This window comes from Nannobrachium achirus (genome assembly GCF_963921795.1).
Source record: "Nannobrachium achirus genome assembly, chromosome: 15".
Taxonomy (NCBI): domain Eukaryota; kingdom Metazoa; phylum Chordata; class Actinopteri; order Myctophiformes; family Myctophidae; genus Nannobrachium; species Nannobrachium achirus.
Window position 1 is genome coordinate 37538199 of NC_137822.1, and position 15646 is coordinate 37553844.

At 42.1% G+C, this 15646-nt stretch overlaps 1 protein-coding gene and 1 gene segment (V, D, J or C); both read left to right on the forward strand.

The window, feature by feature from the left end:
• The window catches only part of grk3 (G protein-coupled receptor kinase 3), a 117008-nt gene extending 114139 nt beyond the window's left edge, over nucleotides 1-2869 (forward strand). The window contains exons 20-21 of the mRNA XM_080742733.1: nucleotides 97-210; nucleotides 860-2869. Coding sequence (XP_080598859.1) covers nucleotides 97-210; nucleotides 860-1021 — 276 coding nt within the window. The 3' untranslated portion in view covers nucleotides 1022-2869. The remainder of the gene's footprint in view (nucleotides 1-96; nucleotides 211-859) is intronic.
• Nucleotides 2870-8277: 5408 nt separating this feature from the next.
• Nucleotides 8278-13779, forward strand: LOC308299823 (Ig lambda-3 chain C region-like). The segment is given in 2 exons: nucleotides 8278-8323; nucleotides 13457-13779.
• The last annotated feature ends 1867 nt before the right edge of the window (nucleotides 13780-15646 follow it).

Sequence of the window (15646 nt, forward strand, 5' to 3'; positions counted from 1 at the left end):
AGCCTGTTGTGTTTTGACCCCGTACTGGACAACAAACTACAAATGTCCCTTTGTTTCTGTCAGTGGATTTGATTTGAACTCTTTTGTGATCCACAGCAAAACCTGCTGACCATGGAGCAGATTGTGTCGGTGGAAGAGACACAGATTAAAGACAAGAAATGCATCCTGCTTCGCATCAAAGGGGGGAAACAGTTTGTGTTGCAGTGTGAGGTACGTACCACCCACTGTCACTGTTTCACACTGTTCTGCTGGTTTTCTGTTTAGCCCTTTCAAGCTGCTTTTGGGCACGTTGTCATTATAGGCAGAACACCTCAGAATGCACTAGGCCTGTTTGTGCTTGAAGCTGCGACACATAGCTTTTTATTCAGGGCTCTGCTACCTTTTTGACATGGGAGTGCCATGTTTTCATTTTCTTGATGGTCAGTGTGCCATGTCAACGTTAGGTATAATTATGCCAACGCTTAAAAAAATGTATTCATATATGTGACAAGATGAGACGTCACCCCTGTTGTCTGTGTCATGCCGAGTGACCCAGAGTTTAAGCTTACCCATGTAGTTTTCTATGGTGAAAGAAATCCAAATGCCCCTCTTTCCATGCCATACCTGAAGGCAGCAATCAAGAGAATTGCCTTGTCCAAACTCTCCTCAACTTGAAATGCAGGATCTTATGCTGAAAGAATTGCCCTCTCTGTGTATACATTGCCACATCTTGATTATGCTTAGTTCAGTGTGGTATCAAGTACCGATAATAGCCGTCCTCCAAGTTCACAGTGAGCTTGGAGGTCTGCTATTTTCAATATCTCAACCAAAATGTCAGCCCTTGCCTCTCTAACATTCTCTGCACGTCCCTGTCTCTCAGAGCGACCCAGAGTTCGTGCAGTGGAAGAAGGAGCTGACTGAAGCCTTCACGGAGGCCCAGAAGCTGCTGCGCCGCGCGCCCAAGGTGATCGGCAAGGGGCGCGCCGGGGGGGTGGAGCTGTCCAAACCGCCCCTCACACACCGCAACAGCAACGGCCTGTGAAGTGAAGAAAAAGAAGAAAACACACGACACAGACGCACACATCATACACACCTATTATAACACACACTTGCACACACACTGCATCGCCCCCTCCAACCCCCCCTCCGTATCGGCCATTGTCTACGTGCCCCTGAACCCCCCCTTCACAGAATAAAGCCTCACAACGACCCGTTGGCGGAAAACGGAACCCCCACCAGCTTCTTTTACTGTATTGACCACTCTTATATCGTTGACCAGTCGTTAAGCACGTGACGGAAGGAAAAAAGAAAAACGTGCCAAAGAAAACGTTGCCATAGGACTTTTTTTTAGCCGCCCGGTCGAGGAAAACGGAAGGACGGGGCATCAAAATCGAGAGAGAGGGAGCGAGGGAACCCAGCATGTTTAGAATAATCTGCATGTATGTGATAATGGAACGTTGATTTCTCCCTGTCGTATCTCTCTACTGGAGTGGGATTTAATCAGGTTTATCTGAGGGGGGAGGGAGAGGGGGGGGGGCTCTCCTCCTAAGCGACAGTGACCCAACATGCTTGACCCCCCCCCCCCCCCCCCGACCCCGGCGAGCCAGCCAGGAGGACGCAGCAGGCTCGCCAAACCACACACAGGCTTAGTAAAACGTCGACTCATCGCTGCATCGCTCTCTCTCCTCCCCCCGATGTGTACTCTGCCAGCTGGCGTGTCGACCCGCGCCAAAAAAGAGCCAACCGACAAGCTCACAACCGGTGTTGTGCTAAACACCAAGTATTATTGGAGCCTTATAGTCTTACGCTCAAGTCACAACAACACACGCATGCAGACAGACGCTCTAGACGTCACGTCGTAGAGAGTAGACGGTCTGTGTTGTGCCATCCTCGCCTCCCTTCCTCCTTCCCTCCCTCTGCCCGGTGCCACACCCACTCTCTCCTCTTCACCTGAAGCCCCCAGAATAACTGTCTGGCTAGTCCAGCTCCCAGGCATGCCTCGGCTGGATCACAGGAGTGAACAAGGGAGAGAGGGGGGGCAACAGCCAGATGACAAAACGAAACAAAACAAAAAGAACGGACGAGACTTAAAAAAAAAAAAAAAAAAAAGAAAAACTCAAAATGGCATCGCTCAGGACAAGGATGCACATCCATGTATGTGTGTGTGTGTGTATTTGTGTATTTTGTTTATTCTCTTGAGAGTCGAGTCTTGCAGGATTTAGTCGAGGAATGTATTTGTGTATTCTTTCAAGAGAGAAAGAGAGAGAGGAGAAATACAAGGCTGCTTGACTTTCGGTCCCCTCCATCCTCTCCTCTGTCCGCTCCGCATTCCATGATTAAAAACGTGTATGAAGTGCCAACATCAACATTTACTTGAGTCACCTGATGGAGGAGCTGCTCTGACAGGAGTATTTACAGGAGGCGCTCCGATCACCATTCCAGTGCAGAAACAGGAACCAGATCGGCTCCTTTCTTTTTTTCTTTTTTTTTTTTACAGCCAGTTGCCATAGAGACCCTTAGAGATTCTTATCGGTTGACAACCAAAGCGGCAGCCGTTGCTATGGGGACCTGTAACCCACCGAGGTGGGGTATATTATATCTCCATATGGGGGAATGAATGGCTAAACTATTGGCACCGACGTAACTCTCACAGACAGATGGTGACGTAACCCTTGCCGTGTGACGATTACACTCAACAGGACGAGATGAGAAGGATCCTGTGGACTGGCTGAGAGGAGAGGAGAGCATTTTTTTTTTCTTTTTCTTTTTGAGTGTATATATATAACGCAACTGTTCCTATGTGCATCTCCAGTATATTACTCTACTCTACACAGCCTGTTTGCATTAATGGGGATTTCTCTGTTTTGCCTGTTTGTAATCTGTCCTTCTGTCAGGCTTGGCGGTGAGGTGAGGGGGGTAAAGAAATGGGGTCAGGGTGGTGTTTTCGGGGTGGGGACGGGTGGCGTGTATCTTAAGTCGCTGGGGGGAATTTGGTCTGACAGCTTTCAATCGACTCGCCTCGCGCTCATACCTCAGTTGTACTTAAGTTTTGCGTGCAAGACAAAAAAAAAACAACCTCTGAGGGCTGGAACGTAAAAAGCCTGACGTACTCTTTGTCACGTGGTGGAAAGTAGCCGATCAAGCATGCGGACGTGACGCGTGCATATCGTCTATTTCCGGCGTGCGACACATGCTGTAGGGCGGCGACAGCGGCGGCGGGGCCTAAAACGTAAGCATAAGCACTCGGCGTATGTTTCAGACACGCGGCCCAAAGTCTGCATGTCCATTTTTGGTCATAGTCTTGCAACCATTCCAGATGAGAACATTGGATGTTCCCCTTTTTGCTCACAAATACTCATAATCAGTGGTTTACGCTTTCACTTTAGTCAGTGGTGCACCGTGTCAGATCGGGGGTGAGGTTGTGATTACAATAATCCGGTTATACGATTCTTTTTTAATAATTTTTTTTCATACCGCCTTTTTCCGAACGCGACACAGAGCCCAGTTAATTACAGTTAAAAAAAACAGGTGTTAATAGGATATTACGTTTTTTTTTGTTGATGGGACTTTAACTTAAGGTCTACAAAAACAACAAAGTGCTGCTGCGGGTCAAAACAACAGGCCAGCGAGACAGAGAAGGAGAGAGAGAAGAGAGAGGATTGTTGAACTCAGATAATTTCAGGGGTTTTAATTTTTCATGCCGTTAACAATGTTCCTCATCTGTGTTGTCGATGCATTTCCAGAGCTGTGACATGCGTGTGTGTGTGTGTGTGTGTGTGTGTGTGTGTGTGTGTGTGTGACTTAAAAAAAAACAGTATAGGAAAAAGGGTGTTTGACTAGGGCTGTGTCTGTGATATTCTATAGTAGCCTTTATCCAATTAGGAGGGGCGGGCGGGCGGGGAGAGAGAGAGATATTGTCTTATAGAGAAAATGCCGTCACCTTTTCAAGGTGTCTTTTATTTTTGTAAACCAAACTGGTTTTTAATGTTTTCGTTGTAATGACTTTGTTGCACCTTTTTTTTTTCTTTTCTTTTTAGCCCAATGTGTTACTTATGGTTGTTCTATGTGCCAAATTAGCTGTCGCTGAGTGGAAGCCATCATCATCATCATCACCACCATCATCTTCATCATGCAGAGTTTAACCCTACACACAGCAAACACACTCTGCAACACACCCCGCGAGGCTGCACCTGATGTACACACACACACACACATACACACACACACGTGTGCGCACATGCGCGTTTGTATTACTATACTTGTGAGGATTTCAACGTTTTAGGTCATCGATTTTTTATGACATTATCTTTTTTATTTTGTTGCTTTTTCAGTACTTTTTACCCTAATAACCCCTGAACCTTTTCCTAATCGCTAAGCCTAAATTTGAAAATCAGTTTTAAGCATACAGCGACCATTTATCGTGTGAGGACCAGGAAAAATGTGTCCTCAAAATGTCTTGATTCTCAAACAGTGCCTCACAAGTACAATATTACAAACACACACACACACACACACACACACACACACGTATTACTATGCTTGTAAGAGCATCAGTGTTGTAGAACGGCCATTCAATGATCTATAATAGTTTGTTTGTGTTGTGTGTGTTTATGTGTGTGTGTGCCATTTTTAACCCGAAGCCCCAAAAAATAGCAGTTCCTCAATTTCACGTGTTGTAGCGTGACGCGTTGGGAGCTTGTAGATCTGCTATTTCCGGCGTGCAACTTAAATTGTCCTCAAGATACCGATTTCCCCACATTTTACCATGCACCTTTGAGGACATGGCTCCCTCACTCAAGTATTATAATACAGTATACACACACACAGTAATATAAGTACACAGACACAAACACACACAAGTATAGTAATGTAAGTACACACTTATACTTGTACTCTAGGGTAGTATGTCCTCTGAAGGGTACAAAACTGTGACCAAATGGAGCTTGAGGCTGTTCGTTGTGTGTACTGTACCTTCCGCTGTGTTTTCCACAAACTGGCAAGATTGGATGTTTTTAAGAAAACAAAGGACATAAGCCAGCTCTTTGCTTATTGCTCCTGGCAGATTTCTGTCACACTGTCTCTCTGTGTAAGCGTGGTGACTGGTGAGTGTGCGCGCGCGCACAACGTGCATCCTTATGGCTTTGTGCGTTTTATTCAGTGAAGACGTTTTCTTTTTTTTTATTTTTGGGTCATTACACAAATTCTAGACTCTCGTAAATATGCTTGACGGAAGACAACGAAAGGATGGCATATAGGAAACAAGAAAACGACAAAAAAAACAATTTTAAAGTATATATAAATATATGTGTATATGAAAAATGGACAAAAATGCTCTAGGTTTATTTAAAAAGAAGATTAAATGTAGAAAACAAAACGAATTGTTTGCGGGGGAAGACTATTTTTTTTCTTTTTTTTTTTAATGTGAGTAATTGTTTGTGGTGAAGACTTAACGGCTCGGATCTTGCACATAAAGAGTTTAGACATTGTACCTGCAAGTTACAGATGATTATTATTTTTTAAATACCAAGAACTCCTGCGCTTTTCATATTTATTGTGTTTCTTTTTCGGGGACGTCCCCCCCTCCCTCCTCCCCTGTCGACGAACACCCCCCCCCCCCCCCCCCCCCCACCCCCGAGATCTTCGCTGTAGAAATACTCTTGGTTTACACCCGTTGGAAAAACTGTCTTGTTTTTCATAATGCCATAAAAACACAAAATACTACTGGCTTTTGGGTTATTATTATTATTATCACCACCATTAAGGTCATGATGATACTGATATATTATTGATAATATTCGATGATTATTGTTATTAAATTTATTTTTATTTCAATGACTTTTTTGTTTGTTTTCAAGACAGGTAGGAATTTTACGTGTTGGACTGGTTGTAACAAAACAGTTCCGAAATAAAAATCTTTTTTTTTCCTCTTCGTGTTAAAATGCCACGTGTGTGTTTACATGGTTCTTTCATTTAGGATGGCTTCTGCATACTTGATACTGTAATTCAGTGGTTCTCAAAGTGGGGGTATATAAAAGTGTAAAGGGTAAATGTTGCGTGCATTTAGATAGCTCCTTTATCCAAGGCGCTTTACGTAGATTGTGTATTACATTCACCTATTCGCCTATTGTGCGGAAACCACTAGAAGAAGCGGCGTCGCTTTGATTTGGTTCCCCCCGTTTGTTTCCCCAATCCAGCCTAGTGTAGTCTTGCCAGTCGCTAACAGTTGGACTAAAAGATTCATATACTAAACGAATTTTTCAAAAGCAAAACTACTCCGCATCAAGGAGTTTATTAGGTAGGCCCTAAAAGTATGTCCTCAAGCACAGGGGAATGTGTTGGGTTAAAACTGAATCCGGATTGATCTTTACAGCAAATTAGTCCTTTGAGTACTACAACATGACGTGTTGTGGTTTCCGCTCCAGACCGGTTACAACCCCGAAAAGTGAAGTGATCCCAGACTAACCGGGAGCAACTAGGGGTTCAGAGTCTTGCTCAAGGACACTTCGACACTAACTCTGGGGGAGCCCAGGATCGAACTGGGAACCCTCCTTGTTAAAATGGCGGTTTCTTTACCCCTGAGCCACTGCCGCCCCTATTATTAGTGTGGGATAACACCTCGGAACAAGAGATTCCCAAACAATGTGAATTATCATATTCTTGTGGAAAGACTCCGCACCACTTGACAATGTTGCTCCTTTGTTGAAGAATGTGACACTGAAAATAAAGCATCATGCACCATAGATGTAAGGTAGGCGCCATATAATAGTAAGCACCGTAGAAGACAGGGAAACTCCACAGAAGGCACCACCTGTACCAGGAAATTATGATTATTGATATATTGCATATAGTTTAAGGCCTATTCTTGTATGACAATTGGTGAAAATGCGGTCCCCATCCGGAATCAATGGGGTACATTTATTGTAATCAAATTATTGTTAGGAATCACTGCAGCATACTATCTACTAAGAATGAATATGTTTGAACTCAAGTCTCCATGGTGTGAGGAATCGATAGAAAAAGTCATTTGGGGGGTGGACTACTCCTTTAATGCAACCATGTTAAGAGGACAAACTTACTTAACATAGTGACGATTTATTTTTCTCCTAAGCATTTGTCTGATAATAAATACATTTGGTGATAATATGCATAACTATTGCGTGAGGTAGAGGTACCGTAGACATTCAATCAAGGCTGACAAGGTTATAACAATAGAACAGAGGACATAATTTCCTCTACCCATGCTGTTGGTAACGTGTTTGATGATGTCACTACCAGGGTGACTTAACACTTTTCTTCTTCTCCTTTCTTATGGAGTGGCTCCTACTACCAAATGTCAAGAATCAATCAACAGTCAAATAACCCAGCTACACGTTCCCACAGCCAATATGACTGAGCTAAACATTCAAAAGATGTTGGACAACATAAGTTACATTACTCGCACATCGCAATATTCAAAAGATCATTAAAATATTGCTCTTGAATACAGACAGACAAAACACCCCTCCTCCTCTACAGTACTTGATACAGAAAACTTCAAACATGCTGTACTATTTACATTATTTAAAGGGATATTTAACTTTTGGTCATTTTATCATCTAATCAGGCTTTTATGAACACCCTGAACAGTTTTTAATTTGCTTCATTCAATATTTAGATATTTGATGTAAATGTAATCATTCTCATACACACCCATTAGTAACTTCAAACTCCATTTTAACCACGATAGATTCATTAAAAACACCAATTATTTTTTTCTGGTGACTCATACTACCCTCCTAATACGTGAGCAGGCCATTTTTTGATGGGAAAATGGAAAAGATGCAATACAATAAAAAAATATATATTAAAAAGAAATGAAAACAGGATGAATAGGATGTACATGCAGATGCCAGACATGTTGCTTTAACACTATGAACTGTAGCACTGGGGAAAAAGAGTCCTACTGGCAGATGTGATGTGTCCTCTATGCAAATGAACAGTGGTGGAAAAGTACTCTGATGTTTTACTTAAGTAAAGAAAAAGTCTCAGACTGTAACAGTGTAGTAAACACCTTGTATCTAAAACACAAGATTGTTAATATAACCTTTTGTTTGTATAAGTTGTATACAAGCAATCAGGTCAGTAATAGAATGAGCTTCTCTTGTACAAACCATTACAGATCAGTATGGAGTCTCACGGTCCACACAAGTAAAATGATTAAGTCCACGGTTCATTTGCATAGAGAGGACACTGTGCTTTATATCAGCCAGCAAGACTCTTTTTTTCCCTCAGTGCTACAGATCATACTGTTAAAGCAACATGTCTGTCATCTGCATGTACATCTTATTCATCCTTTACATCCAAGGTGAGTGATCTTTAACTCTACTACAAACCACTACTTTCTGCTTAAAACTTTGAGCTCCTTTTTATTCTATGCATCAAAGCTGTCAGAGGTATAGCGTAACATAATTAATGTTCCCATATAGCGAGGCAGATAAAGTGCATATTACAGGTGAATCGTTCACTTGCGGATACAAGCACCAAAATTGGCACACATACTCCTTAGGCATTGCTCTTTTCAGAAAGCCATCTGGCCAAAAAAAAAATCAAGATGGCGGCCAATTTTCATGATGGCCGCCATTGAATATACAGTAATCTTGCATTCCGCAATAAAATCCCATAGACTTGTCCTATTTGAATAATTTTGGTGTCAAATCATACATTTATCACTATGTAGAATCCAAATTTGGACCCATGGACTTACTCAATGGCTTCCTTGTACCATATATCACTCCCGGAATCTTAATATTCTGCTAATAGTGTGGTGCGATGCGTCCAAAAAACAGCTCCCGTAGGATTTTTGTACTAAAATTGATCTTTTTGCAGATCCTGGTTCTATACAGTCCAAACTATGAGAAAATGATGGGTGTCAACTTTTCCGGACCCCCACCCCCTTTCTGGGGGTCATCTAGTTTGGGACCTGCATGCCAGAACAGTACGCCAGCCAGTTAATGTCCAATTTTCTTAATATTAGGGTTGTTTTGTAGGTTTTAAAACATTCTGAGTTCATTTATTACACTTTTGAAGCAGCCAGAATAAGCTTTCTGACTTTTGGTTGGGGTCTTTCCTCACCTGACCCCCCCAGATGGACCCCTGAGCCTTTCTCAGTACTCGCTCTGCTCCTGCTCCAGAACAATGTCATATTAGATCATAATTGAAGCATAAACTTTTTTTCTGAAAACAAAAAAAAAGTAGTAACAAATACCAGGGGTCTTCCACAGGGGCTTCGGGACCCCTGGGGGTCCTCGGAGTTACTACCTAGTGTGATAAGAAGTGTACTTCTAAGGATTTCTTTGCTAAAATGTATTTTTTTACTGCTTTGGCTTTTATAGGGACCAAACTGTCAGAAAATGATGGGTGTCAGATTTTCCTGACCCCAGCCCCCTTTCTGGGGGGTCATCTATGTTAGGACCTCGCAGAACAGTATGTCAGCCAGTTAATGTCCAATTCTCATAATATTAGAGTTGTTTTGAAGGTTTTAAAACATTCTAAGTTCATATATTGCACTTTTGAAGCAGCCAGAATAACCTTTATGACTTTTGGTGGGGGTCTCTCCTCACCTGGGACCCCCGGAATGACCCCTGAGCCTATCTCAGTACAGTCCTTGCTCTGCTCCTGCTCCAGAACAATTAGATCATACTTGAAGCATAAAAGCTTTTGTGTACCTGGGCTCTGTAGCTAATACCAGGGGTCTTCCACAGGGTCCGGGACCCCCAGGTGTCCTCAGCGTTACTACAGGGGGCCATCCAAACGGCTGTTTACCCATATATGGAGACCCCCTGGTACCCATATATGGAGGTCCATGTACTGTATATGGAGATATGCTGTGAGAGCCCAAACATGCTTACTCAGTTATTTGTTATGTGAAAGTACTATGATGTCCATGACAACTGACAACATACCCTTTTATGCCCATACATGGAGATCCCTGTCTGTAGAACCAGTCACACAGATATGGGCTGTCTTGGCCATCTGTCTTGGCCATATATGGATTCTGTTAGTGTGGTATGAGGCCAATGTGGCCTCCATATATGGGCATTCCCATATGAAGTCCTGTTAGATATGGGCTTAATATTGAAGACATCAGGGAACTCCATATATGGACCTTGTCATACATCTTGAATCTATGACCTCAGCATCAAAGGCTGGATTGGGGTATGTCCCTGTGACAAACTATTATCATGTCCACTAGGGGTACTTAATGTACATCAAGCAGCCTCACAGAAACAGGACATAGACTCCTGCCCTATGAGCCTCAGGGCTGGGCAGTGGGTTGCCTTTGGCCAAAGACAGAACTTAAAGTGGATTCTGTTCATGACCTGTGTTGCACTCTTGCAGAAAAGAGCAAAGAGATGCTCTTCTTCCATGCCTTCACTGGCTGCGATGTTGTTTCAGCATTCCGCGTAAAGGGGAAGAAGTCTGCGTGGCAAACCTGGAATGTTTGTGATGAGGCTTCTGGTGTCTTCAGCAAACTCAGCCATTACCCACCTGTAGTGGATGATGAAGACCTGAAAACCTTGGAGAAGTTTGTGGTCATGATGTACGACCGATCCAGCACAGCTGAAGGTGTCAATGATGCGAGGTTGGACTTGTTTGCTCGGAAGCAGAGGCCATACGAAGCCATTCCTCCAACGCAAGCAGCACTGAAGCAACATGTGAAGCGCGCTTCCTATCAAGCGGCCTGCATCTGGAGTCAGTCAACAGTATGTCAACCAGAAATGCAGACTCCTGACAACTGGGGCTGGACCAAGAAAGGAGATCTGTGGCAGATTGATTGGACTGAGCTCCCACCCATTGCAGAGAGTTGCCAGCAGCTGACCAAGTGTGGATGCAAGTTGGAATGCTGCAGTCGATGCAAATGCTACCACTTTGGTCTGACCTGCACGGCACTGTGCAGCTGCAGGTGCGAGGTTTAGAAGCGTTGTAGTATAGGCCTACTATACTATTGTACTATACTGCCTAGGCCCTAGAAAAAGAAAAAAAAAGAAAAGACAAAAAAAAAACTACCTCCTGCCTCGACGGGATCATCACCTTATTGTGGTGAGGCAGTTTGCGTGTCTCCATGACCCCCAGAGCTATGTCGGCAGGAGTCTTGTACTCCTGTACTCCTGGCAGGGTTACCCAAGTCGAAAAGGTCGAAGAATAGAGACTAGACAAAGAGTGATCCCACGGCGCTATTATATCTACCATGCATTTTAGCCGCGTCAGCCGCTGTGCATTGAAATCCGCTCTGTTGAGTTACTACATTACTACATTACCCCCCCCCCCCCCCCCCCCCCACACACACACACACACACACACACACACACACACACACACACACACACACACACACACACACACACACATACACACTATAAACCTCTAACAATACTAAGATATACACTACCACCCATTTTATCCGAGTCAGACATAACACAAACCTCTAATTTAGCAGAATATTAGGATTCCGGGACTGATATATGGTACAAGGAAGCCAGTGAGTAAGTCCATGGGTCCAAATTTGGATTCTACATAGTGAAAAATGTATGATTTGACACCAAGATCATTCAAAAAGGACAGGTCTATGGTATTTTATGGCGGCCATCTTGAAAAATGGCCGCCATCTTGAAATTTGATTTGGCCAGATGGTTTTATGAAAAGAGCAATCCCTAAGGAGTATGTGTGCCAATTTTGGTGCTTGTATCCGCAAGTGAACGATTATTTCTGTTATCTGCCCGGCTAATATCTCTGTGTTGTAAGGTGTCAAATAAAACAGTGTTACATGGAGGCTTGGCAACGATACTAGAACTGTTCAGACAGCATTAACAATGAAAACACAGAGTCCCTATTCTGGGCTGAACCAGAATCATAAGAAAAACTGTTTTGGTATGAGATAGATTCATTCGGCTAAGGGGTACTGTATAGAAGCCCCATATGGCTATAGGTCTAAGCATGAGAACAAGATGAGTTAATGTTCCTATGTTGTATGTTTCAGGATGTACTGGAGACTATTTGATGAGCCAGACTCCAGAATCTGTCACTGTACAGCCAGGAGAGAATGCTGTCATCAGCTGTAAATGTAGTAGTGCTGGTGTTGGTAATGCTTTTGTCTGGTACCACCAGAAACCAGGTCAAGCTCCTAAATTCATCCTGGATGTTCTTACAAGTTCCACATCAGGACGTTACCAAGACAGTAAACGTACTACTCAAGAACACAGTCTAACCATCAGTAACATCCAGACTGAAGATGCAGGAGTTTACCACTGTCAGCAGCGTCAAGTCCGCCCGTTCACACAGTGATACAGAGTCATACAAAAACCTCCTGCAGAGAAACACCAAGTGAAGTAAATGAAACAAGATGATGGCATCTGCTGCATGTGGTAAGAATGAATGTATTTACGGAATACAACCATTTTGTATTGTTATACACACACAAAGTTATTAGGCTAATTAGTTATAATTTAGTAAGATATTGTAAGAATTACAATTCATGCAATAATGCATTCATGCAATACACTATATAGGCCTGGCCTACACAAGGAATAATTTCACAGACTGTGAACTGTCATAAGTATTTCAAATGACTAGATTATTGTTAATAATTTATAAATAACATATTAAACCATCAGTCGGCTATTCAATCATAATGCATTGTATTACAGTGTGTGAGTGAGTGAGTGAAGTCATTGATGTGTAGAGGAGGTTTTTGTACGATGGTCTCACCACTATAGATCACTGTGGTTCACGTTCGGTGGAGGAACCAAACTCATTGTCAAAAGTAAGTAGTGATTTTATTGTTCTGTTTAACTTCATATAGATGTGACTGACCTGGATTTATTCAAGAAAAGATCATTTTGACGCAAAAGTTAATATATTGTTAAATTCTATTATTTTGTGGAAAAGGGTGAAATGAATGAAATTAACTGAGTAATAAGCAAAATACCTGTAATATGTACAGTTTTGTAATTAAAATCGCTGAATAATTATCAATGAAACATTTATGAAAGATATACAGTTATTTTCTAATGTAGTATATTTTACAGTTTGTACCCAAAGCTGAATCTTTGCTTAAATCATAGCTGACTCATTATGTAGTCAAAAAGAATGATTTGCTCCTGTCATCGATGTAAAACAAAAATAACAGAGCTATCAAAACCTTCCGATATCACTTAAGATCAAAAGTTTCTCTGAAAACTTATATAAATAAATAAATAGAACTAGAACAATATACAAAACACTAGTTTAACACATGCCTACATGTTTACGCACATGTATTGAGTTAATTACTTTTACAAGGTCATTGTCAGCCTCCCCCACAAAGCCTCTCTTTTTTATGTCTTTGATTGGCTTTGTGCTCAAGGGTAGGTTATTCTATCGTGAAATAGAAAAAATATATATAATACAGAAACACTACATGCTATAACGCTTGCTCTTTATGGTGTTCTCTTCTGTCCAGCTGCTGTGCCGGTCAGGCCCTCTGTCTCTCTGCTTCCTCCCTCATCTGAGCAGCTCTCTGCTGGGGACTCAGCCACCCTGGTCTGCCTGCTCAGTGGCTACAACCCCCCAGGAGCCCAGGTGAGCTGGGAGGTGGACGGGGCGGAGGTGACGGCCGGGGTCCTGACCTCAGAGGAGGTGGAGAAGGACGTCCGCTACGGGCGCAGCAGCACCCTGACCATGAGCAAGGCTCTGTGGGAGCAGGGAGAGGTGTTCACCTGCAAGGTGACCCATGAGGGAGACACACAGTCCACTGACATCACCAGGACACAGTGTGGGAAGTAGAGACAAATTGATAGAGAGCTTCTGAACATGTGTATGGCTTCATAGAAGGAAAGAAAGTCATTGTCATACTCAGAGACAGAGAGCTGCTTGTCTATCTATCTATAATTCTTACAATGCTTCTAAAACGTACTGACTGTTGCTATGTTTGTGTACGGTTCTAAGACTCCAAGTTTTAGGTTTAAGTTTGGACACGTCAATGACAGTCAAAATAGATTTTGACTGTCAAAATGTGGTTGATTATAATGAATGTCATTGTTTGTCATTAATGCCGTACGCGTACGCACACTGTGGGCTGTAGAGAGATGCTCTGACTTCTGGCTTGGCTCAATGCTTATGAAAATGAATGACTTTTAAGAAAAATCAAATAAAAAGAAATGTTGATGAAGTAAGCATTTTGCCATTCATTTTTACTGTAACGCTGAGGGATGCAGAGAGATGCTTCATTTTAATGGATGATCGCTTCATCCAACACAATGACGTGGAAGGCTTTATAGGAGAAAAATAAATTAACGTACTCACAGAGGGAGGAGTGAAAATAGGTTGGTGATTAAATAATGTCATGGTTTATCTTGGATACGTGTGTATTGTTTGAGTTGTTCAGACACACTTAGTTCAAACAGTTTATGGTCACACATCTAATAGTATATCAAACAGTATACGGTTTTATTCTAATTTGCTAATTGAAAATGCAGTAATATGATTGCTAAAAAAGATTTTTAATATAAACTTATTCATTGGAATACTAGATTTGAGTGTAGATTCAATATAAACACCACCTCTTCTATTAAAGTTGTTCTTTATCTGTCGGTACAAGTTGTGAATCATTTGATGTTATCCCATATTTGACTAAACACATATTTTAATAAACAAGACATTGATTCATAAAAGACACATAGACGGATCAGAACATACATAGTGTTCCATGAATCCTTAAAGCCCTGATGGAGTGTTTAGTCTCTGAGGACACAGCAGAACATCTGATGTTCTATTCTCGTCAGCAACACAGACCACTGTACCATGACTATGCAAATCAAAGACTGAAGGCAAATACGGTTCAATTCAATTCAACAATCCATACATGTGATTCCTCTGGGCTGTGATGATGTGCTGAACATCTGCTGCTTCTGTTCTGTTTCCATGGGAAACCAGTTTGTCTTGATGATGAACTCACTGTCTATAAGGGAACAGAGTTCCTATCATTCATTATTTCCAGATCACAACCAGTGTCTGCTAAAAACGGTATATGTATTATCAAGAAGTCCCTTCAGTATGTGAACCTATTCTGGTCACAGGATGACCTGAACCTTGACGATGCAAATCTTAGTTTGATTCCCCCATGGGACAGGACAGCTAACATTTAGCATCGTTTCACTCTCCATTGTGCAGATGCTAGAGTTTCATTTCTGTGATGATTTAGAAATGATAACCTACTGTAACTCCTACTTGATACTGATACCATCGTTATGTTTTAATGTGAAAACCAAGCTTGACTTGATTTAAGCAGCAAACATTCTACATGTTTTTCTGATTGTATCTTCTGCATAGCACGTGTGTGTGTGTGTGTGTGTGTGTGTGTGTGTGTGTGTGTGTGTGTGTGTGTGTGTGTGTGTGTGTGTGTGTGTGTGTGTGTGTGTGTGTGTGTGTGTGTGTGTGTGTGTGTGTGTGTGTCATTACATCAAAACATTACATTATATGTTTATAAATTCATTCTTAGTGTGTGTGTGTGTGTGTGTGTGTGTGTGTGTGTGTGTGTGTGTGTGTGTGTGTGTGTCATTACATCAAAACATTACATTATATGTTTATAAATTCATTCTTAATGTTTTGCACCGGAGGGAAAATGCATTGAACCTTACAGAAATGTCTATTT